Source organism: Taurulus bubalis, assembly GCF_910589615.1.
Source record: "Taurulus bubalis genome assembly, chromosome: 1".
Taxonomy (NCBI): domain Eukaryota; kingdom Metazoa; phylum Chordata; class Actinopteri; order Perciformes; family Cottidae; genus Taurulus; species Taurulus bubalis.
This window is the reverse complement of record NC_136589.1, coordinates 10,363,603-10,388,934: the sequence shown is the minus strand read 5'-3', so window position 1 is coordinate 10,388,934 and position 25,332 is coordinate 10,363,603. Positions and strand designations below refer to the sequence as shown.

Sequence of the window (25,332 nt, the reverse complement as noted above, 5' to 3'; positions counted from 1 at the left end):
CAGCAGAATGAGAACAAACACACAGACATGCATATGTAATGTGAAATACACACACACACACACATACACATACACACACACATACACACACACACACACACACACACACAGAGAGGCGCCTGCATCAAAAGACCCAAATGACTGACAAACCGACTTTGCTGGAGAGTTGGGCTACAAAGAGAGTCACAGTGGTTACTATGGAGACCTGGGCTTGGTCGCTTGCATCAGCTCTCATTATTGAGGTTTGCCCGGTTGCTATCAGCGCCCGCCTGCTCTTTCTCCCTCCCTGCCCCGCTGAGTTTCTCGGTCTCTCCTGTCATCATTACCGAGTGTAGGAGAGACATTTTGAAGAGTTGCACACAACCGAGCATCTCTTCCATCTCTCCCGCCTCCCCTCCTCCTCCTCCTCCTCCTCCTCCTCCCCCTCCCCCTGTGTTCCTCTCGTTCTCTGTGGCCTAATATGGAGCATGAGAAAATAAAATTAAGTCTGTGAATTCCCACAAACTCTTGCTAAAAGAACTTCCTGGATACTCAAATTTCAAAAGAACTGGGACTGCTATAAAAGTATGCTAATGGCTGAGCTGAACAAAGAAAGCGGTTGGAGTACATGAGAGACTGAACCTGGAAGAAAGAAGCCAAGAAACAGTTGGACTTTGTTGTGTAATAAAGCTTTCTGCTTAAAAAAAAAAAATCTGCCATTTTACCCATGAACACGCTTTGGTCATGAAATAATGACTCATTCTCATTTTAGGATGATTTTATTTGTATTTTCCTTTTTTGTTTATGCTTTTTTTTAAAGCAGAATTGTAATAACACTGAGACCAATATTGCTGCCTAAAGAAAAGTGATTCCTTTTTTTCTTTTATTTTTATTGGTTTTTATAAGTCATAGCTAATGGATCGGATTGATGTATAATGGACCATAGCCATTACTGAAGCCTTGCATCTTGGGGTGGAGAAAAAAGTGGCCTGTTTCTCTGTTCAAGGTTCTCAAAGATCCTGTCGCCTAACGAGTTCATCTTCTCTCTTCTCCCTCCTCTCTCTTTTTTTCTCAGTCCTGCAGAGAATGACAGCCAATTACAGAGTCGAATCTCGCATAGGTGCAAAGAAATCAAAGGCAGGGAGAGGAGAGCAGGGGAGGAGTGCGTCTTCTGCAGGTTGTTGCCAGGAACCGTGCTGCGTGAGCGACAAGCACTTTGGAAACCTAAACTCAGATAAATGCTCGGGATGGGAGTTGTGGAACTACTGGTCACCATGGCAATAGTGAGCCCTTAATGTAGTGGGTGGCATTTTCAATTTTTTTTTCTGACCAAAAGCTGCGTTGTAAAAGCGGCGGTCTCAAACAAGCCTCCTTCCCGCCTGCTGAAAGGGCGCACACACAGCGCCGGTGACCTGTAGTTCGTTGTTTGTGTGACCCTGAAGAACGCACGGGGCGAGGTAGCAGTGCCTCTATGTACTGGGATCATAGTTAACATAATTATTGCCAGATCTTATGTCTGCATTATACTACAGTAATTTCTCTGACTACTTGTGTGTGTGTGTGTGTGTGTGTGTGTGTGTGTGTATGTAAATAGTATGTACAGTATGCCTTTGATTGGCGTATGTGTATGCCTTTGTAAATAGTGTGCCTGCCTGAGAGAGGATGCCTGATGTGTTTTGTGAATGACAGGTTCCATGACCAATTATTTTGCCATTCTTGTGGGGGTGGAGGGACGGGGCTCCAACAGCATGTCACAGCAGTGTGACCGTCACAGTGATGCAAGCCAATAATACTCCCATCTGCCCATTCCTTTTACATGTTCCTTCACACTTTTCTTGTCTCCTCCCAATGACGTAGTTACACATGAGGACCGTATCGGTAGACATGATCCAAATCCTAATCTACGCGTGTGACACGTCTTTACTCATTGGCGCCACCAATTGCACCATGTTTGGTTCCCCAGTCAGTTATTTTGACTTTGGTATTTTTCATTTGTCAAGCGTTTGTGATTCAGGCATTTTACTGTTTTTATTTTTGTTTTTACAGTATCTGATATAACGGCGGTTCTCGCTTGGTAAAAAATACCTCATTCCTTTAGCTCTGATCTGACCTTAATCTCTTATTGAAGGTATCGTCTCTCCTGCTCTGTAGAATGCACGAGTATAGCTTGAGCCTGTTTATAGCGACAAACAGAACGTAGACTCATGTGTGATCTCAGCACTCTGTACAGTAGTCTGTCGTACGGTTACACAGCATTCCCTACGCAAATCCTTACGGGTGAATTTAAGACTTTATTTTGTTTATTAGTTATGCAGCTGCAGGAATTTTTGTGACCTTACAGATGTCCGCTGAGGGGAAGATTAACATTGAAATCCTATATTTACATAGATTGTGATGGCATGACCTGAGCAGCTGACTTCTTACAGGAAGTCTGTGTAAAATATAAAGATTTAAACGCTGGTTTCATCCCGGGTAAGCATTTTATCATCAGGAAATTACTTTGGAGATGCAAACCTGCTACTTGATAACTGTAGAGAAAAAAATGAACGCTCTGACTTTTTAGATTTATGTCAGAAAACACTCTGAATGATTCATTAAGTAATGTACAGAGTGCTGAGTTCTCAGATTATAGATTATACAAGATATACAATGCAAGAAATATTGATTCGGTAATGGCTAAAATTAATCTTGGTCTGTACTCAACCAAAGAGAGTTTGTTGGAGAAAATAAACACCACTCCATAACTGCAAATGTACTGTGTGGGTTGTAGTTCAACAAAAGCAACAAAGTGGTTATTCTTCTCTCGAGAATCTATTATGATTGCATCCAGTTCATTTCAACCTTTCCGTGATAATATTTCAAAATGATCCTTTTAATAGTTCTGTATCAGGACTTCCAGAGTTTTGCCAAACGTGGGTTGTAAAGTAAATAAGCTTCACTTATTATTTCAATGTGTCGGATACATTTAATCAACATTTCATATGTTATCATATTAATCTCAAAACAAAAATCAGAGCAATAAAAGGGAATGCTAAGAAGAAGCTGGAGAAGAGAATGTAAAAGTAGGGAAAGACGTGTCACTGCACGATTTAATTAAAATGAATGTAGTCCAAGTTTAGTGTCATCCAGGGAGGCAATACAAGCTTCCTTGGAATACGATAAATAATGTGTTGCATCCTGCTGTTAACAATAGATTTTATTTTATCTTTTACGTCTGAAGGAAGAAGAAACCATCAGTTTAGCCGCCCACCACCCTCCTCGTTAAATTTCAACTAATCACCCATCCTCAGTGTCTCCTTTTGATCAGCTCCTTCCAAATCAGGGATGATTCATGAAGGGAAGGAGGGGAACAAGGGGGGGGATGATGTAAGGTATTGGGATGCATCCAGTGTCAATATGCTGCTTTTTGTGTAGCCTTCAAAGTAACGCAAATGGATACGGTAAAAGAGAGCTCCCTTTTTTTTGTTTCGTATTAACTTCCCCGTCATTGTTTTATCAAAACCGGTGACTTGAACACACTGCAGCTCCGGGCATTTTGCCCACAGCCTCTTTTTTTTATTAAGTCAGACTTGCGTTTGCACTCCAAACCAATAGCTGGCTCTGCATTAATGGTTGAAGAGAGAATACAAAAACAGATTCTCTGCCTTCAGTGATTTTTATTTTCAGCGTTTCATTTTCAAGTCGACCATCAGCAGTCCTCAAAAATACTCCCTGTAACTTGATCAGTGTGTGAAAGAAAAACTAAATCCTTTCACTGAAATTCTTCCATGAACTAATGCTGTTAAGCTATATTCAAATATTTTATGTCTCATTACTATGTATATCTGATGTCTTAACAGCGTTTCCTTTGTGACAATGAAGCAACCCATGTGTCGCTAACATCATCCCTTTTTTTCCTTTTTTATAATTTTATTTTTTAAAAGAGGTGTAAAAAACTGTGTGATAGAGACTTGTTTTTTCGGATTGGTGTGCAGTCTGTCTCTGGCTCCTTCTGTATGCATCATTCTGAGTTTGTTTCTTATGATTGCAAAAATGAATCATCAAGCCACCAATTAAAATATTTCATTTTTACAGACCTGTGTTTTGGTTGTCACTGCATATAATGTGTCATGTTTCCCACTCTGTCACTCTATTATCAAGTTTGAAAAACATCTCCACCATTTACTTTTTGGGGATTTAAAAATACATCCAATTAACTTGAAATGCAACCACATATTCCTTTTAAGAAACACTCAGTTAGGGATTTTTTGACAATTTGTGTGGGAACTTTGCCCTCCAGGTGTCTGCACTTCCATCCACAGGCCAATCTATAACTGGAAGAAATGTCTACCTCTTGCCTACACTAACCACAGGACAATGACCCCATAAAGCAGCCTGTCCCCCCTCAACGACCGCATCAGCCCTGTCCACGGTGATCTACAGCCTAATCCAATCTGCAGGAACTCGGGGCCGTCCTAACACATGTATAAGCACACAAATATGCTTCTTCCTCTGCAGTGGCAGGTAGTTGAGCAGGGGCCGGAGGCTACAGGGCCAGCATAAAAAAAACATTCCCTGCCCTTGGATGAGCTCGCAGAAGAGGGGGAGCAGAGCACAGGTCTCGTCAACTTTGACCCCTCAAGGCCGGGCATAAAAGCTAATTTGCCTGGACAGCGACAGGCGGAGGCAATCGGCTGGAGGGGAGATTGGAGCATGCAGACAGCACCACGGAGAGCAAGAGTGTAAGAGAGATGAGGAATCGGAGAGGGTCTTTATGTTAGACAGGAGGAAAGAGCTGATGTTTCCGTGCAGCCTCTCTGGCAGCTGGTACACGGCGTATTGGACTGAACGCAGTCTTTAATCCTCCCCATAGCTCTGGGTCGCTGTCATTTCAAGTGCAGCTGACTAAACAAACAATAATGGCTCAGCTACTGCAGAGGGCTGGGCGGCTTTTGTTTGGGGGAACATGTGCATGTGAGTGTTGGGAGAGAAAGTGCCTGCTCTCTTCTGCAGTGGGAATCCGGCTCTGAGTGATTGTATGGGCTCTGGCTGCTGTCCATTATTAGGAGGTCAAACTGGCTGCAGCTCCTCGTTGCCGGTCCGGTGCTTCGTTCATGCAAACAAAGAAGCTCTGGCATTATTATCGCTTTTTTTTTTTTTTCAGCGTGGAATTCTGCAGATAAGTTCATATTAAGTGCCTCCCCACACATGCATCAGAGCCAGGCTATTGTGGTTCTGGAGGATTGCCCTTTTGGCACCGGCACTGGTCACCATGGAGTTTGGTCCTCTGTCTGTGGTTGAGTTGTTTCCAGCAGTGGCATGGCTTAGACCTTCATCGTCAAAATATACAACAATGTGGACAAATCTTTCTAGTTTGCAGAGTTTCAATACCCGATTTTATCAAAAATGAAATACACAGGACAACGAGGAAGCTCAATCCACTGGGATCACATTTTTCCTGCAGCAATAAAATAAATATGATTATATTGGACAACTGGGGCAGTTATCTGACCTCCCACTCCAGGTTTGGCTAACCGCCCAGGTCAACACCAAATCATCTCTCATGATATTAAAGGATTGAACAGAGGAATCCAACCTCCCGGGCAGCACTCGGCTATGGAGCTCGTACCGGCTGACACCAGTGGGAGTACAATCTGAGGAATCCCACAATCCCATAATGGTGTGTTTATTATGTTTGTGTGTGTGCATGGAGCTGTGGCCCAGGAGCTCATAAAGAGCTGATCTGCTGCAAACTTATTAACTTCTACATAAAAGTCTTATAACTGTTGATGTTGGAGAAATGTAGTGGGATACAAACACTGGGTCAGCGCCAAACACCAGGCTGTTCGAGGGTTGATGGTTCCCTGTATACTCATGTAGTGACACATGCACATACAACAGAGCATAGAAATTAAAATCATAAACCTGTTTACCGTGCAAGAAAAAAAACAAGTGGCTGATCCCAATTAAAAAGCTATCCTTTTGCTGAATAAGTGTTAACTGTTACCAACACCAAGGTACTTAAGAATGCGATCTTCTCTATCTGTATTTAGGATTTGAGCCCAGACCAGCCCGGTGTTTGGTGGCTGTAATGTGGTGAATTAGCTTCATGTAGGAGACCCCGGCTGACCCCCATTATACAGTCAGGGACACATTTAATTAGCATCAACTCACGTGAAACGACAAAATGTATTAATATTAATGGAGGTTTAATTGAGGTCGTTGTGGTCCCCCGTTGAGGCGTTCAACCTCTAAAATGGCTGACGTGTGATAGTGTGAGGAAAGGGAGCCCACAGCCCGGGTTCGCCATTTCATATGTGACCCCGGAGAAGATGACAACCATCTCCCATAATTCATCTGAAGATGTCACCTCGGTGACAGATGAACAGGCGCTGTGGGCACAGTATGTGCGTGCGTGAAGCTAAAGATTTGGCTATACTTGCAAGGACTGTCCTCATAGGGATACAGCTGATGTTTGTGCTACGTTGTGTGTATGTGTGCATGCATCTACATGTGTGAAGTGTTGCGTGCGTGTGCACTTCAAAGTGAAGGTCAAATCCAGCAGGATAATTAATGTCGCTGCTTTTTATATAATGTTAAATCAAACCCTGGAACTACTCCCTCTGGAGGATCAGCTGTCCAATTTAATTTAGGCTGCAGAGCGAGTAAATGAAAAAAGCAAGACCCATGTCTCCACACCCTGGGACTAAGTCTACTGTACCTTTCATCTTCTTTTATCGAGACCACACAACAAGTAGACCCTTTTTTTTTACCAATCTGCCCCAAAGAAAAAAAGATACAGCCTATCACAGTCAGGTAAAGCTTTAAAAATGGATCCCAGGAATCCCAGGTGCCTTTTGCAAAATGAGAGGGATTTTAGCTTTTCTACTTTTTCATTACACCATAATAAATACTGTTGACCGAAGGGACAGCATTGGATTATTCTAAATACAGGATTTATTTCCCAGTCCCCATGGTCACACCATGCATACAGCAACGTAAATTTCTATTTCTCAAATGATTATGTGCTGTTTTCTCAAATCAGTGTAGGAGTCCTAATCATATCTACATGCACACAGTTATACACAACCCATCTTCTCTAATCTTTCTCCATTTAAATGTCAAATCCCTCCTAATGTTTTAGTCATATAATTATATATATTATATTAGGTAGGTTCACTATTTAAAAAAATAATATAATATACTATATTTTATTCACAAATGAGTACTGTGCTGCTGACACCTCTCTTTAAAAATGATAAACACAAGATGCGTCTTTTAACATGTTTGGGTTAATAGCAGCCACATAACTTTAATGGTCCTGTAAATCTGCACCATACACAGTAAAAACAACATCATGGGACATTATTGGTTTCACACCTGTAAGGGCTGTAATATCTCAAACAAATTTCCAGGAAGCCATATCCTGCTGCTAATGAAGTGTCAAAGGACCAACTCCATAAAAGTGACACCTGCCATGATTTGTAGCTGGAGAGACCGTTGTGTATGTTAGTAAATATGGATTTTACTGTCCAAAATCACTGGACTAGCACAATGTAAATTATGTTTAGGGTGGGGGTTTCCATTTAACTGATACAAAGAACCACTGACCACAGCTAAGCATGCATTTTATATTTGATATATAATGATCCGGTAATGAGATTTGTTGTCATGGATCATGTCTTTCCAGCCACTCGCATCTAGCAGGGATATCATAGTTTTGTGATTTATGTCACTCCAATTTTTTGGAAATAATAAATGTTGGCTGCAAACATGTTCTTTTTCTCCAAATGCTCTTTGTTCAAATCATTATTCTCTTGAAGAAATATACAGTTTTTTAGTATATAAAAAAGGTATTATATTTAAGTAACGTTATGGGGTTTTTTTGTGGGAGGAGTTATGGCTCAGTCGTTAAATATTTTTAACTAAAATGGACTATTTTGTGTTCAAGTCAAGTTGCCGTGTTGTTAAATAGTTTAATGCTCGGAGGATTCATGTATGAAAGGAATTAGTCACTTTGAACAGGCAACATTGTGGTCACCTATCCTGTCTGACAGGACCCTCCCACTACTCCTCAGTGCATCATGACTGCAGGAAGCTACGGAGCCGGCTTCGGTGAGCATATATCATGAATATCTTATGTGATGAAACTATAAACGACTGTATCCAAAACTGATTGATATTGTTTTTTGATTGTTATTGAGTACACCATTAGCGGACAGTGAGTAACCCGAAACAAGTACAAAATCGTGTGGTTTTCCTTGTTTTGTTGCAAGAGTTAGCTAGCTTACTGCGTCTTTCTGGCTAACGTCAATCTTCATGAAGCGTCAGTTGGCCGTGATTCACCCACGGTATACGGTTTCTGAAAGGAATGTTAACGGACATTTAGAGCCGTTCGGCCACTTAACCGTATTATAAACACAGTAATGCTATTTTAACAGCTCCGAGGATTGTCATTGAAACAATCCGGATATACGAACTGAGCGCTCATTGGACGGAGGAGCCACGCTGAACTTTCCTATTGGTCAAAGATCATTCAGCATTTTGTTTACAAGAGACGTAGAAGACGTCGCATTTGGTTTTAGGACATACAGTACGACGTGAGTTAATTGGTAGACAAATGTGAGAATTTGTAGCTTTTCCTCGTCTAAACATGATCAAAACACGGATTAACTTTGGTCTGTTTGACAAATAAAGCAAGACATTACATGTCTTCACCATGGGCTCTATTGTTGTGTTGGTCTGGCTCTACCTAGCCCCAGGTTCACTCTGCTTCATATAATTAACAGGGATTGAGGAATGTGCACAATTTGAGCACAGAATTAAATATAACACTTGTTTGTAGTGCTGTTATCTGTTTGTCTGTGCACTTATATTTTCTATTCTATTGTAAATGCAATATGTTTCTATTGCACTGTGTTGATTGTTGTTGTTTGTCTAATGCACCACCCGCCAAGACAAATTCCTCGTATGTGTAACATAACTGGAAAATAAATGGGTCTGGTTCTGATTCTGAACTAAACAAGTAGCTAAGGGTCTTAGGGTCTTGGGAACAGGCAATTTATTAAATTACAAAAAACACACGACAGTGACCTTTGGGTTCATGGTGCGCCGGGGCAATTGCTTGCTTTGCTCAGTTGGTGGTTCAGCCTTGTCTAAATCAAGTTGTGGTGGATTGTACTTTGTACCTTGCATCATAAAACGTGTCAAAAGCATCTCCAGAGACCACCGATGATCAGATGGTGCCTCCCTCTCGTATCAAATTGTAACTGTTGGAAACGATGACCACTTCTGAGCATGAAAATATACACATTGCTTGAGCAACTTTTCTGAGTGCGCAGTGGTCATCATTTCCAACATAAGTGTGTTAAACTTGCATTCTCTCTAGCAAGGGGTGACTTATAAGTAAATTACTTTACTTTTCACTTGATTTGTTTCCTCAGTAAACATTGTAAACATAAGTTTATGGTATCAATTGCTAGTTTCAAGTCTTCTTCAATACAGCATGATGTTAATTTTGTAAATTGTGGTCCAATTGGAATAAAATAGACCATGAAGCAGAATATGCTTTATTGTATACCACATCTCTAAGTTGATCCTTTGCAATACAAGGAGTACTGGTATCATTTATAATTGACTGAAATATTTTATTTGGACTACAGAAATTTGTAGAATGATCACATGATACGATTCGAAGAGTGAATAATTGGTAATAATTAATTGGTACACAGGTGTCCACACATCAAAGATGTTAGCGTAACGGTACACAAGTGTTTCACATGTTGACTGATTCATTGGATCCCTTTGCTCCCTCAGTGTGCTTTGGGTGCAGTCACACATATTTCAGATGTCCATGTGTCACCCAAGATGCTTTTTTCTGCCATATATAAACAGGACTGCGCTTTCCTCCCTGGCTCTGTAACACATGTTCTTATATTCTGGCCGTCCTTTGACTCTCCAACTCATTTGCCACCACTCCTTCCACTGTTCTCCCAGGCATAGGCTTGAGGATGTGGCTTCTCTGGGTCCTGCTGCTGTCGCTGCTGTCTGCAGTATCTGGGGCTGCAGACTCCAAGGCTGTCACCACCACCCTCACAACGAAATGGACCGATACCCCTCTGCTGCTGGAAGCCAGGTACGAAACTGCACTGCTCAGCAGTAGCAGCCATTTGGCTGCCTTGGATCTTACGTTACATTTCGGAAACAGATAATAAATAAATAAATCAATGTCCTGAGGGCATGTGCGGTCATTACTGAGGCTGTCCTCCCAGAGAGTTTAAACTTCTGTCTCACTGATGCGTGAGCAAGATACTGAGTACTTAGAGGCCTCAGATGTAGTATTATGTGCTCTGACTGTCTTTTTATTATTCATCCAAATGTAGCTATTAACAATAAACAGACAGTAAGGTCGCACAAAGTGTATACTTGCATGCACAGCTTATTAAATTGCCAACCTTCTTCTTCCTCAGCGAATTTCTGGCAGAGGAGAGCCAGGAGAAGTTCTGGGACTTTGTGGAGGCCAATCAAAACATAGAAGGAGATCATGATGGTAAAGTAAAGCTGCTCAGGCCACTCTTGACCAGGTTTCACTTTTAGTCTCTGTGCCGGGAGCGACTGAATTAATGATGTGTTTGAAAGCAATTGCAGTGTCAGTGTTTTGGCCAAACACTTATGGGAGCAGTAACATGATGGAACAAAGCTGCAAACTGTGTTTTTATTCTGTTCCTTTCTGTCTCTGCCCGTGTAAAAACAATTAAACCATAACTCCTGTGTCAGATTTGAAGAATGTAAAACAGTTAAACAGAGTGAGATAAAAGAGGCGGAACACAATGTTGAGTCATTACTTCTGTTTATGGTTATTGTCCTCATGCAGACACAGACAAGTCCTACTACGACCTGATTGTTAAGAAAGCTGGGGCCTTGCTCAGCTCCGTCCAGGTGAACATGCTCAAGTTCGCCCTTTCTCTGAGAGCCTACTCTTCAACAGTACACTCCTTCCAACAGGTACCAGGAGCATGCTATGATTTTGTGTTTGAAGGCCTGTACATGCATGTGAAGAGTGAATGTGAAAGAAAGATCCTGCTCACCTTTTTTCTTTCTTATTTTTTAGATCGCGTCCAATGAGCCTCCTCCCGCCGGCTGCACAGCGTTTTTCAGCGTCCATGGAGAAAAGACGTGTGATGAAGAAGGTTTAACAGCATTGCTGAAAACCGCACTTTCGAGGTAACGACAGACGCATTCAATTCAGACACGAGGGTGATGAACCAGTGAAATAATAACGTAAAACTGACTTCACTGTCTCTCTTTCAGGCCAAAGCCATTCCTCTTCAAAGGCGATCACAAATACCCAGGATCAAATCCTGAAGCTCCTGTTGTCATTCTGTACGCAGAGGTTGGGAAAACGGATTTCCAGATGCTTCATCAAGTCATATCCTCCAAAGTCCACGAAGGCCTGGCGACTTATGTGCTCCGCCATTACCTAGCTGTAGGTGTTTCTCACACTCTTATGACAAGATTAACTTTACATGGATGCAATAATGGAATGCAGTAATACAGTACACAATGACACAACTGCAGTCAAAAGCTAGCACTATATGTACAATTTATTATTTATATATATATGTGTATATATATATATATATATATGTATGTGTATATGTATATGTGTATATAGTATGTGTGTGTATATATATATATATATATATATATATATATATATATATATATGTATATATATGTGTGTGTATATATATACGGACACAATATTCCTTCTGAATGCAAGGTTTATTATAGCCATGTGGCTGGTGGTAATAGCAGCTATTCGTTCTGCCTCGCTTGGCTTTGAGCAGCTCCCTCTTCTCTTGATTCTGGTTTTCTTTGATGAGTAGAAATGTGAATGGCAAACCACCAAATTCAACAAAACTCAACATTTCCACTCTTGCACTCTTAGCTCTCCCAGGTGTGTCGCTTTAGTCACCAACGACAAATCAGTCCTGTCGGCGCTGTATATGATGTCAGTTATGACGCCGCAGTCACTTCCTACACAAGCCAGAATTTGCTAAACTAAAAGACTAGACGTGTGCACAGTCTGTGTGCAAGAAGCATTGCATTGAATTTTGGCTTTAAGTATTAAAGGACTAACGTTGCTTTGGTGCATTGTAAGATGAGGACGTTACACTAGATACAGTTAACAGCATCTAATAAAGAGAAGGGGAAAAAACGAAACATTTTTTAGCAATTAAAGGTACAAATATATCTTCACACAATCGCACACCCGTTAGATTTAATGCTTGTCTGAATACACATTACATCTGAATATTTTTGAGCTGTTTCCTCATTTGCACATAGTCTCAGAAATACCAAAACAACTGAAAGGTACAACTTTATCCACTATTGCAGATTACTTACGTAAGTTAGTTAGTTAGTGTTGTCCTTGTGACCAGAGGGGTTGTCAGGTTAAAGTTTCTTTAAAAGGCAAGTCAAAGAAATTGAATGTATACTCTTTTTTTTTTTTTTTTGTCATCCACATCTGCTGAAGTACTGCACAGCCCCCACAACCACATATACTGATTGTACCTGTTAGTAAACGTGAAGTAAAACATTGGTTTAAAAGAAAGCACTTGTTTTCATTTGACTTTAATTGGGCTCCTCATTTTCACCTGAGATGAAAAGTGCTTCTCCAATTTATCATGTCAGGTTAAAGTTGGATCAGTTTTTCCCTCACATGCAAATAAACCCGCTAAGTTTGCTTTTCCACTCTAATTATGCAAAATTATTCTTACCATCTGTCTGTTAGGCACGGAGTCCTGTGCACTAGAGCGGTTGTAACACTTTACACTTTTTCCTTTTGCTTCAGGGCCAATCAGGGTTACAGTTAATATCTTCAGCACTTAGAAAGCAACAGCTGGTTGTCAGCACTTGAAAGCTGTCAAAGTAGTGTGCAAGCACAATTGTCTGTGACGCAAGTGAGATGCATTTTTCTTTACAACAGAGAAAAAGATGTATACAAAGACGTTTACAGCCCCTTTTACAACAGCAGAAGCCATATGGGCAAATGTAGATTAAAAACACGTTTCAAATCCGTTCACTACGGATGTTAAATACAGCCGTTTGTGCCTCTTTTTATTTCATTACCGCATGCATTTATCTCTCGCTGAATAAAACAAGTGGTGTATCAAGTCACCTCAAGGAATCGGACACACCTGTGATATAAAAAAGGACGACTTCGCCCTCATCTTTTTTACAATGCTTCCTCCTTTCCCTCCAGAACCCAAGTGGAAAGAAAGTCTATCTGTCGGGGTACGGAGTTGAGCTGGCCATCAAAAGCCAGGAGTACAAGGCAAAGGACGACACACAAGTCCAAGGTGCACAAACGCATACACACACACACACACACACAAACACACACACACACACACACACACACACACACACACACACTATTGATACACACATTCCTCATGTGAATAACAAGTTCATTGATTGTGGTTTCAGGAGCAGAGGTGAACGCTACAGTGATCGGAGAGAATGATTCAGTGGACGAGGTCCAGGGATTCCTTTTTGGCAAACTGAAGTGAGTGGCTCTGCGTGAGTCCGTGATAGAAAGTCAAAGCTTGGCTCGGCTCCAGGAAGAGCACCACGCTCACACCAGCCGAGCCTTTTTCGCCTTCTTTTTTTTTCCTCCACAATTTCTTCCCTCAAAGTGCTGACCGTAAACCTTTTATGTCTGACAAACTAACCTAAAAATAAACAAATTGATTTGTAAATCTGACAACTCACTCTAAATGAGCAATTAGGGCAATTAGCAGAGGCAATTACTCTCTCCGTCTGCTTTGTCTTGTTTGTTCTCCCCCAGGACACTTTACCCGGAGCTTAAAGAGCAGTTGAAGGAGTTGAGAAAACATTTGGTCGAAAGCACCAATGACATGGCACCTCTGAAAGTCTGGCAAATGCAAGGTGGGTCTCTCCTCCAAATCATATTCTGCTGCAAAGTTTCTGTTTTCATTTCGCTTCCTGCTGTAACATTATTGGATATGTAAATGCAAACAGTCCACGTGGGAAATATCAGTATTACGTCCGTAAAAAATTGCCGGAGCCAATGTCTCGACAGACTAATGAAAATGCATCCTCTCGGCATCAAAGCTAAACACGTCTTCAGCTCACCGTTCACACCTGCAGGCATCGTTGCTGTCACTTAGGTTTGAGCAAATCGATTTTATAATCTTGTAAATGCGCCCTCAGCTCCGTGTCCTTTGGTTTCAAAAGCGTTCCAAAGGTTTTGGAACGCTTTTACAGATTCCCTTCAGAAACCCAGAATCTTTTTTTTTTTAAACAGCGCCATCGTGACAAACTATTCTTACATTATTGCTACTTAATAATCAAATAGGTAATACAATACACATGTTTCGGCATAATTAATTCAATATTTTAAGAATATATTGCTGCTAATACACCTGTATTTTTACTTGAGTGCGATGTATCAGGTAGGAACCCTGAGTATATTGAATTGTGCTCGGGTGTGTTTTATTGATTATGAAATCAATTTTCATTTTTTAAGAGAGAATGTATTTTTTTTCTTTTCCAATGCTCTAAGTAAAGGATCTGAATACTTAAATATCTTCAAAGTGTTAAAATATGATGCACAAGACATTGAATATTTCACTCAGCGCGTAAACATCACAAAGCTTTACTGAAGAGCTGCAACAACGCTGTGCAGAATGTGTATGCCTATTTGATTTCTTCACACAGAGTGGAGCAACTAAGTAATTAAATGGAGCAACAAATGATCCTCTTGATGTAATAATGAATGATGTTTTTAGATTTCTCTGGCTTTAAATGCATGAATGAAACTCTAAATTGTTTGACTATACTCTACATGTTCAGCTTTGATTTTGTGTATGAAAAAAGTTTTCAAACACTTTCTTGTAATCATTCCGTGATGCACAAAAAACATTTCAAGTTATAAGTAATTACTTTGAGATAATTTGCATCCCAGTTGTTGATGTGCTGCCACTTGTTTCATTAGTTTGATTTATTCTTCTCGTGCACTGATCATAAATGAACAAACAGAACTTAATATCGGCTTCTGCTGCTTTAACAGTCAGTGAGATCATACCATCGGTGAACTCGCTAGTTCTGCAGTGGCGGGCCGTCAGGGCCTGCTAAGCCTTCTCTGCTGGCCTAAACAGAATCACAAAGTTATTGCTATTTTATAATTTCATTTTTAATTATTTATTTTTTATATATAATTAAAAGTTTTATATATTTCATAATATAATTGTTTTATACAAATACACTACATGAATTATCATTATTTTTCCCTATTGGCTTATTTTCTCATTGACCAGCTCCTGTCTCCTGTCTGTTTCTCGTGCCTGGTCTGTCTGCGTCTGGTCTACCTCAAGCGCGCTCCTTAACGCTCTTCATCCAATCAGATCTCACCTCTGTTTCTCTATATGTTTCTCTCTCTTCTCTCACTCCGCCGGTTAGACACAGCCAGCGAGGGGGTTATGTACTGTGATTCCTCACAGAGACAGCAAAGCACCCTGCACACACAATCCAGTACATTAAGTGGCGGCGGCGGTATGCACCTAGTCAAGTTGTTTGCGATCCCCCACTTAAAGTTGCAGAAGAAGAAGCTGCAGAGTTTCTCTGTGGACTCTGTGTAACACTTGGAGCTGCTGTCCTCCCAGCCCCGCGGCGAATCTCACCCTGCTTGGCCACACGCGATGGAAACTAACTGGAACAGCATCCCGCCATGCGCGTGTTTAAGTATACGATATCAGACAGCAGGCCTAGGTATAAAATGCACGGCCCCCCCACTGTAGTTCTGTAATTAATAGCCACGATCAATTGGCATCCTCTTGATACATTAGAGCCATAACATCTTGAAGACATGAGGGCATTGTCTGCTGCAGCACAAAAGCATTGTTGATTAGGGTGACATCATCTATTGGATTACATATTTAAACACACTTTCACAGGTGTAAATCTGATACATATTTCAAACACATTTTGTTCCCCACTATTCCTCGTTCATGTGCTTTTGCATGCAAATGTCTCTGGCAGGGTGTAGGCATGAGGTCGCGTAGACTGTGGTGAATTAAGGATGTGAGCGGATGAGAGTCAGTCGAACTCCGCTGTCAAACATGCCACGTGAGCATCTGTCTTCATCTTCCGCCCCACCGGGGCTCATTAGCTCAGCCTGTTTACAAAGAGAGGGAGACCTCCAGGGGCTAATAATCACACAGGCTACAACACCATTTCGCCAATGCTCGCTGCATTGAAATACTCCTCACTACTCTTCTTCATCTTCTTGCATACTTGCATCTTCTATACGCTCTTCCACGTTATCTTCTCTGCACTTCTAAACATGTACAGGCGTTGATATATTCTAGTCTATATTCTTAATCCTGCCTTAAATCCTTTGAGATAGTTGAAGCAGTAATTAATGCCTCAGACACAAAGACAAGCATGTTAACATGGAATTATCTGCTAATTAATGTTAATTGGCTTAACTGATGACTTTTTTTTTTAACAATGCTAGCCGCATGGCACCAGGGACGGCGTCATCCATTGGTCAATAGAGCCTCCTTTTTGATCCAGAGTGAAATAACAAGTTAGACTGCTTGCCACGGCGTTTTCTACACGCATTCATGGTGACCAGACAATGTGCCCAAATGACTTCTCAGATGTTTCTGCTTTTCCTCTTCAGAATGAAGTGAAATACACTTAATGCTTCAGAAAGCTGAGCGTCCACTCTTTGTGAGTTTATTTAGAGTCCAGACTGCTCCATAGTGCTTTTATTTTATCAAAACTTTCTCCTCTTCTGTGCTTCTCTGTACCTTCTCGTGAGTTTCCCCATCTCTTCTCTGCTTTTGTCCACTCCTCTCATTCTCTTTTTTTCTTTTTGCCCTCCTTTCCTACCCGTCCACCCACCTTCTCTTTCATAGATCTGAGTTTCCAGACGGCAGCTCGCATCCTTGCTGCTCCCGTCGTTGAAGCCCTCAGCGTTTTGAAAGACCTCAGTCAGAACTTCCCCACCAAAGCCAGGTAAAGAAGAAACACTCGCACAGTAGCTACAGTGAGAAGTTTTGGTTTGCACAGATATTGACACGTCTGCAGTCCTATAGCTCAGCCTGCCCTTGTCCCCTCATAGATCCATCACTAAAACAGTGGTCACCGACGAGATCCGCAAAGAGATTGGCGATAACCAAAAGGTATGTGTTTGTTTGTCCATCGTTCCTCGATATGATGCATCTTTGGCGACACAGACAACACTTGTTAATAGGAGCAATACATTGTTGCTTTTGACTTTTAAGTGGAATTTGTTGACAATGAAGCAAATCTAGATAAGGGGGATGGAAATGTTTCAGACCGTTTCAATGGAAACCTAGATAGTGACTTGACATCTTCATCCTCTTTCATTCCTCCGTCTTGTCTTTATCCAACATGGTGGTGCTTTCCCCCTCCTGCTGATCGTGTTGTCCGGTGGTCACGGATAATTTAGTTTTAGCTGTTTCCGAATCCAGTCCAATAAAGGGGGGAAATAAAGAAAAACACTAGATAGCGTTATTGCGTACAGCCTCAATCACACGGCCTCCGCCTCATAGCCGCCTTTAGGGAAATATCTCAAAATGAGAACTGCCCTTCCTGCTTTCCTTTTTGTTCCTCTCACCTTTTTATTATGTGATAAATTCTAAACAACATCTGACTTGAAAAACATTCAGTTTCTGACACTGTGTTTGGCTTTGCCTTGCTAATGGAATAAGTAATCATTCCTTTTCTTGTCAAATATTTTTTCACTCCTCCTTCCCTGCCTCCTGCCTCCTCACCCCCCCTCCACAAGCTGTGCTCACATTATCTTGGTGTGCAGACAGGAGTTTGGGCTGTCGGTGGGGGTGAGCACCAAACGTCCTAATTACTGAATCGGTGATTCATTCAGCAGGCGCACTGAGTCCTGCAGCGCGAAATGATTATTGATTGAAGTAGTTTGGACACATGCTCTTGCATGCAGACGTTTCTCTCTCTCTCTCTCTCTATCTCTCTCTCTCTCTCTCTCTCTCTCTCTCTCTCTCTCTCTCTCTTTCTTACTCACTCTCTCACTCACACACACACACACACACACTGGTCTGCATAATATTTGTGTTAATCATGTCTTGTTGTAATTGCAGTGTCTGGAGTATGAATAATCTGACGTCTTTGTCTTTCTGTAATGAGATTTGGCTGGTTGGCATGTGCAGACACACAGACACTCGCACAACTTCTCACACTCTTTCTCTAATAATTAGATTTGTTTAGCGTGGGGTTTGATTGCTCTAAACAGACTGGCTTTAAACAGAGCTGTCAGTGCTTGTTTGGAGCTGCAGGCGTTCCTTATTACGCCTTTGTGTTGACTGTTGCTTCTGGTTTTACAATGTAATTGACTTTGTGATGGCTGGCTTTGACGTTACCTGCTACACAGCGTGGCGATCTGCCCCTCAGTTTAGGGGTTTGATGTGACTTGGATGTTTAGTCATGTTGACATTTCTGTCTCTAGTTTTTCAAAGGAACTCTGGGCCTGCAGCCTGGGGATTCGGCCCTGTTCATCAACGGGCTGCATATAGATCTGGACACACAAGACATCTTCAGGTACACACACACACACACAATCATTATCAAATATTAATATACAGTATATCAAGCTGTCAATTGGCTGTGTAACATTGCTTTTTATCTTTCCCTTTTTCATCACGTTTTGCAATTTATAAAATCAAACATTTACATTCAGTCACATTTAATATGTGTAACATGCTGATAAACTCACTACTTTAGATCATGTTTGAATTAAATACAACAGCCCATAATTAAATATTAGGTGTACATAAGGTTTTAAACATTATGAGTTGTGACCGATTTTTACCAATAGTGATTTGGTTTGAAAATACATTGTTTGAAACTTGTGATTGTCATTCAATTAGCAAATTCAGTTAATTGTTTCAGCTTTAAAAGTGTTAAATTACAGAGTGTATATGTTTATGTATTTTTATTATCTGAAGATGACCACACTTTGTCCCCTGCAGTGTGTTCGAGGTGCTGCGCAGTGAGGCGAGGGTGATGGAGGGTCTGCGCTCCCTGCACATCGACACGCCGTACATCCACGACATCCTAAAGCTCAACGTCCAGCCCTCTGACTCCGACTACGCTGTTGACATCCGTAACCCCGCCATCAGTGTAAGAAATAATTTTAATACACAACACAAATAGCCAAAACTTGCTCCAAAAATAATTTGCACACACGGTTGTGTTTTACTGTGGGTTCTTGTTCCTGGAAAACCTGGAGCTGCTGTAATTCTGTAATAAAGCTGTTTTTGCTGTGGAAATGGAGTTGAAATTGCTTCTGGAAATGTTTTTATTGAAAAGTGTAAATGTTCTATGTTATTCGCCCTGCATTCAAAATTAACTTGAAGTGAATTTCAAGAACACATACAAAAGCATTAGCATCAGAACAGTACAGTAAAAGCTGTTTGCAGAAGGACTCATCTCAGAATAATATATACGGTATTATGCAAATGGGTTCAAGTTATTGATGCGTTAATGTACGCACCACTTTATATACTGCTGGGTAGCTTGTAACGTTCCATTTTGAGATCATGAAGTACAACTTTTGCCACTCAGTTATAGTGGATTAGAAGTACGAGTATAAAATCTAAATACTCAAGTTCCTCAAAGTTGTACTTGCGTACTGTACTTCAACAAGCGTACTTAGTTACTTTCCACCACTGGAAAATCAGCTCATTATTTCAGTCATTAATTAAAAAATACCAAATATTCTCTGGGCCCAGTCCGTTAACTGAACACTTTTGTATTTTGGGCTGTAATTTGAAGACCTTACATAGATAAAAAAAAATATATCACATGACTGAAGATAATATAAGAAATATTGATAGGCAGTGAAAAATAGCGTTAATTGCAGCCTTAGTTATTTAGCTACCTGCAGTAAAATGTAATGTCTTATTCACACTGATCTGCTGTTGGACTCATGGTGATGCTTTCAAACATTTCCTCTTCGCTTTCCCTTTTTAGTGGATTAACAACTTGGAAACCGACCACAGGTACAGCTCGTGGCCTTACAACGTGCAGGAGCTGCTCCGACCGACCTTCCCTGGAGTCATCAGGCAGATCCGCAAGAACTTCCACAATCTGGTTCGTTCAGACCTGAATAATCAACCCCTTGTGAATCCAAATGGATCTGAATCACTGTGAAAAAAATATCTGTGTGTGAATTGCAGGTGATCATTCTGGACCCATCTCAGGAGAACGCAGTTGAGCTGCTGAGTGTTGCAGAGATGTTTTACGCAAACAACATCCCACTCAGGTTGGTTGGCGTCAGCAGGGATGTGGTGAGCTGTAAACTCAGTAGTTCTAGAAACAGTAGTTCTATTGTCCGCACTTTGTATTTGCTTTACAAAAACAGAAAAATCCCAAAAGACGTGGCAGAGCAGTTGCAGTCATGCGGGTTGTTTTCAAATCCATTGAATTTAGGAGTTTTGTCAGGCAGGTGTGAGGAGACCTTTGATACCTCCCTGCATGTGGCGTCTTGGGATGGTCAGCTTGTTTGAATACCGATGAAGCGGACGGCTCACACTCTGCATTTTAACTGTCCAACAAACACACAAGTCTGTTTTAGAAACTTTATTTGTTGTGTGTTTTAGGATCGGGCTGGTGTTTGTGGTGTCAGATGAAGACGATATCGACGGTATGCAGGATGCAGGCGTGGCGCTGGTCCGAGCCTACAACTACATCAGCGACGAGGTGGACAGTCAGAGTGCGTTTGAATCTGTCATCTCGGTGAGTCGACCCTCCACAAACACTGATGAAGAACAGGTTCTTATTGAAACTATAACTTAATAAGAACAGGTTTTACAGTCTAACTCATAACTGCTCTCCCTACTTCTCTTTCCCTCCTCTTATGGCCTTCTAGATGTTTAACCGGGTGACTATCGGTGGGAAGTTGAGTGTTGGGGATGTGGTGAAAGTGCTGGAGAAGAGGTTCCCCTATGTGGAAGTCAGCAGCGTGCTGGGAGCCGACTCCACCTATGACAGCAACAGGAAGGTGAGAGGGGCTGAATGTGTCGCTCTGCTGGATCATGGGTCAAAGACATCATTGTTACCTTTTCAGTTGTATTTATTTAATATCGTGGTTAAATTAAGGTTTTTATATTGAAAATAGCATTTACATGGGCAGTTGCCTTTTTGGATACACATTAATTTGCTTTCTTGCCACTCTGTAGGCTGAAGCTGAAGATGGTAGCTAATTTCCTTAGCTTAGCATAAATTATGGAGTGAATGGGTCACTGAAATAAAAAACATGATACATTGTAGTTTCATTTTTTGTTTGTGTACAGATTAGTGATGTGTTAATTGGTGAGCTTCATAAGTTTTAACCTTAAATGGTGTCAGTCGAGCTGTTTCAGGCTGTTTCTAGTCGTTATGCTAAGCCAAGCTAATCGCCTGCTTGCTTTAGCTTTATATTTCAGCACAGGCATGAGAGTGGTATCGGTCTTTCCATCTAATTCTACGCCAGAAAAGGAAATACATGCCCGAAATGTCAACCGTTCCTTTTAAAATCGTTGAAAAAAACAAGTAGTCACATTTTTGACAGGCAACAATGGACAAGTTTTTAGGTAAACATTTTAAGCTTAGTTGGACATGCCTAAATTCATCAAGGAGGTTAAACCAACTATGTGTCGTCTCGTAACAAAATGAATCAGGTCTTTGTCTTGAACTGCAGACACAAGTCAGATAAGAGCTTTTGGTCCTATGACAGTATACTTTTTTTTTATTAGATTTTGTACTTACTTTCAGCCAATGAAGAGACTCGAGAACAGGTGTAATGTTTTTTGTTTTTTTTAACTGCACTGATCAGATTTTCATCCACCATTTGTTTTTTTTGAGTTGGTATATCTGATGCAAATAAAAGTCACCTTGTTGTTGTTTCTTCTTTTTCAGGAAGGGGTTGCCTACTATCAGCAGACGGGGGTGGGCCCGCTGCCTGTGGTCATGTACAACGGCATACCGTACCAGCGTGAGCAGCTGGACCCGGATGAGCTGGAGACGGTCACCATGCAGAAGATCCTGGAGACCACGTCCTTCTACCAGAGAGCCGTCTACCTGGTCAGTGAGCGCGCACACACACACTTTGATATACAGTGAGGGTTTCATTATCACGTCATGATTTAACTTCATTAAAAAACTGAGAGTGAGCTGAGAGACATAATACCATCAGTGGCTGTATTTATTTGCGCTGTTGGGTGCAAATTAGTTTTTTAATTTACAACAAAGTAGTTTGATTAAAAGAAAATTTAAATGAGTAGAATAAATTCAGATGATTTGTTTGGGAAGAGAAGTTGGGTTCTAGTGATTGATAATTTTTCTGTTAAGCTAGATCTTTGTGAGCATGCCATCTGCCGAGCTTTCCTGTTTTAATGCCAGTCCATTATAAAGCCTTCTGTTTTGTGAGGTCTTTAAGCTCAGTTACAGCACCACCGTTTCATTTAGTTGCTGTACCAGTTCAAGTGGTGAACATGTCCTTAGTCAGCACTCTTAAAAAACTTTTCAGCGGATACACAAGCACCAGTAATTGAAAAAGATATTCAATCTTGAGATGGCTGTCTTAACTGTGCCTCAAAGGTTGATTCAGTACTTCCTGCATGACGTTTGGGTCTGCATTCCTTTAACATCCTGAATCTGTGCTCATGTGGCTCGCAGGGGGAGCTGGCCTCAGACCACGACGTCGTGGACTTCATCATGAATCAGGCCAACGTTGTTCCTCGCATCAACCCCAGAGTGCTGTCCACCAGCAGAACGTACCTGGATCTGTCTGATACCAGTGAGTACACGTGTCTACTAATGTTGTTAATGTCATTATTTTTACCTAATGAGCCGAGATTGAAGCTTTAAATGTGCCTTAAAGATGTAACCGTAGACCAGAAACTCACAAGCTGAAGCAAAGACTGAACATAACAAGTGGGTGAACTCGTTGTGACGTCACCCATTGAAACTAGAGATTGAGACCATAAAACATAAATCAAGTGGGAAGTAGGATCATTTTCTCATAGCCTTCTATACAACGAGACTTCTTTTTGTTGCTGCCAGAATCGTCGCCCCCTGATGGTCATTAGACAGAATGCAACTTTAAGACTCTTCCGCATTGGCTTCATTTATTTTATTTATGTAGTTATATGCTTAAAATGTTTATACAGTTTTTTTCCTTGTATGTCTTCTTTGCAGCAAAGGTGTAAGATAAGACGAGATAGAACTTTAGTTATCCCGACATGTTAAAGGCCTGCTTTTTAACATTCAACACAAAGTGAAAACATTCAGAGGTTTTCCAACAACTCTTTGCCACTGAGTTAGAATGGGTCGTCCTTTCATCACAAGGTCGGAAGTTCGATCACTGGCTTCGATCACACGTCCACATGTTGAAGTGTTCTTCTGAATACAAGCGATAATAGCTTTGCGTTACACCCCTAGTACATATAATCTTTGGCATATTTGCTACATGAGTTACAGTTCATCCCATTTTTCTCTTCTTACAGACAATTTCTTTGTCGACGATTACGCTCGCTTCTCGACTCTTGACACCAAAGAAAAGAGCACCGCTGTGGCAAACAGCATGAACTACATGACTAAGAAAGGTATGGGTGTGCAAGGAGTTCTCACAAGGCAGACAGCTGGTTGTATCAAAAACTAACTCTGAATGAGAACGCTTGTGAAGTTTTTGTTGTTGTTTCTAGTGAAGATAATTTACTCACTTTGGAGTCTAAAATCTATCTTCGTGTATTCCCCTTCTGTCCTCTCCTCCTCCTCTCCTGTTCATGTGATTTTTAAAAATGTCCCTGCATCAGGGATGACCACCACCAACAGGCATGGTAATCACCCTTTTCCTCCACATTGTTCCATCTCCTCCTCACTTGTTCTTTTTTTTCTGTTTTCTGTGAACTTCACTGCTGGCACTGTTTAGATGGGTTTGTGAGTCCGCCACCACTTCTCCATCTGTTTCATTTCTCCAAGGAACCAAATTACTAATCAAGCATGTGATGATTGTGTATTAGGGTCTAAAATATAAGTACTGCTCACTAAGTTCTAACATAGCTTTTTTTCTCCATTTCTAGGAGAGCATGTGTCATTTGTTCTAGCTGCATGGAGAATGAGATGTTAAAAGATTGATTCAGTGTTTGGAAAAAACTCAAGTGTGAAGATTCAAGAATATAGATACTTTTTTTTTTTTTGTTTATTTCTTGCAGCCCAGTATGCTACCCACATAGAGACTTTATCTCCAGCAAAACATTAAGGCACAGCTCCTTAGCCTCGTGTGTCGCAACATCTCATTGACGTATTCTGACAGCCTCTGTTTCTTCCTTGTGTGGTTCTCAGACGACGGCTACATCCGCCCTGTGACCTTCTGGGTGGTCGGAGACTTTGACAAGCCCTCAGGACGTCAGCTCCTTTATGACGCCATCAGACACATGGTACAACATCTTTTTATACTAAGTCTTTTCGGCTGGCCCTTGGTTTAATATTGTAGTTTTAATGTTGAGGTAATGACCATACTTTTCTCCAACATATTCTTGTCCAAATGAATGATTTTCAATTAAATTCTAATTCAATTCAGTTTATTTTATATAGCTCAACATCACAAATACAAGTTTGCCTCGGATCGATTTACAATCTGTACACATAACATCCCTGGCCCGGGACCTCACATCGGATCAGGAAAAACTCTCCCAATAAAGATAGTAAAAACCCTTTCACAGGGAAAAAAAGGGGAAGAAACCTGCGGGAGAGCAACCTCAAAATTTCAAACAAAAGAAAAAAACCTGCAGCGTGGGAAAGCGTTAACCTCTCAGTTAGTGGGCAGCAAGGACTTGTGTCATTAAAGCAGCATGATTCCTGTCAAACACTCCACAGGTGGTTTGTGTCATGCTGAGTCCAGTACTGCTGTTTTTATGCGTGGATGATGAAAACGCTGCCTGCTAAGCGTCTCCCTCCCCTCCTCCCTCTTTGTGTGTAGAAATAACTCAAAGTAACGTTTGCCGGCCCTCTACCCCTAAACAGCGGTGTTTTGAGATTGACTCTGCATTACGCAACACCTCTTCGGCAGTGCTCTCAGCCCCTGCATAATGCCGTAATTTTTAATTAAAGGCATTCATTTTTAAGGATTCGGTTTTTCTACAGTTTTGTTGTTTGTATATTTGTTTGTGTAAAAATGTAAAGTTCTGGTTCCTGGAGTCTCCAACCTCAATGTGACGACAAGACCCCAGAAAAAAGTCCTGCTCATAACACCCTTACGCTCTAAAACCACAATATGTTGTTCTTGCTCTTCAGTTTTTA

At 41.1% G+C, this 25,332-nt stretch overlaps 1 protein-coding gene across 1 annotated transcript in view; it reads left to right on the top strand.

Moving 5' to 3' along the window:
* Positions 1-8,042: 8,042 nt before the first annotated feature.
* The window catches only part of uggt1 (UDP-glucose glycoprotein glucosyltransferase 1), a gene marked incomplete at its 5' end in the record, with an annotated part of 30,056 nt that continues 12,766 nt past the window's right edge, over positions 8,043-25,332 (top strand). The window contains 22 exons of the mRNA XM_079219619.1: positions 8,043-8,073; positions 9,955-10,093; positions 10,428-10,507; positions 10,832-10,962; positions 11,069-11,181; positions 11,269-11,443; positions 13,226-13,322; positions 13,453-13,531; positions 13,814-13,914; positions 16,911-17,010; positions 17,117-17,177; positions 18,497-18,588; positions 19,020-19,170; positions 20,023-20,142; positions 20,229-20,314; positions 20,652-20,787; positions 20,921-21,052; positions 21,949-22,113; positions 22,708-22,828; positions 23,538-23,636; positions 23,847-23,870; positions 24,376-24,470. Coding sequence (XP_079075745.1) covers positions 8,043-8,073; positions 9,955-10,093; positions 10,428-10,507; positions 10,832-10,962; positions 11,069-11,181; positions 11,269-11,443; positions 13,226-13,322; positions 13,453-13,531; positions 13,814-13,914; positions 16,911-17,010; positions 17,117-17,177; positions 18,497-18,588; positions 19,020-19,170; positions 20,023-20,142; positions 20,229-20,314; positions 20,652-20,787; positions 20,921-21,052; positions 21,949-22,113; positions 22,708-22,828; positions 23,538-23,636; positions 23,847-23,870; positions 24,376-24,470 — 2,328 coding nt within the window. The remainder of the gene's footprint in view (positions 8,074-9,954; positions 10,094-10,427; positions 10,508-10,831; positions 10,963-11,068; positions 11,182-11,268; positions 11,444-13,225; positions 13,323-13,452; positions 13,532-13,813; positions 13,915-16,910; positions 17,011-17,116; positions 17,178-18,496; positions 18,589-19,019; positions 19,171-20,022; positions 20,143-20,228; positions 20,315-20,651; positions 20,788-20,920; positions 21,053-21,948; positions 22,114-22,707; positions 22,829-23,537; positions 23,637-23,846; positions 23,871-24,375; positions 24,471-25,332) is intronic.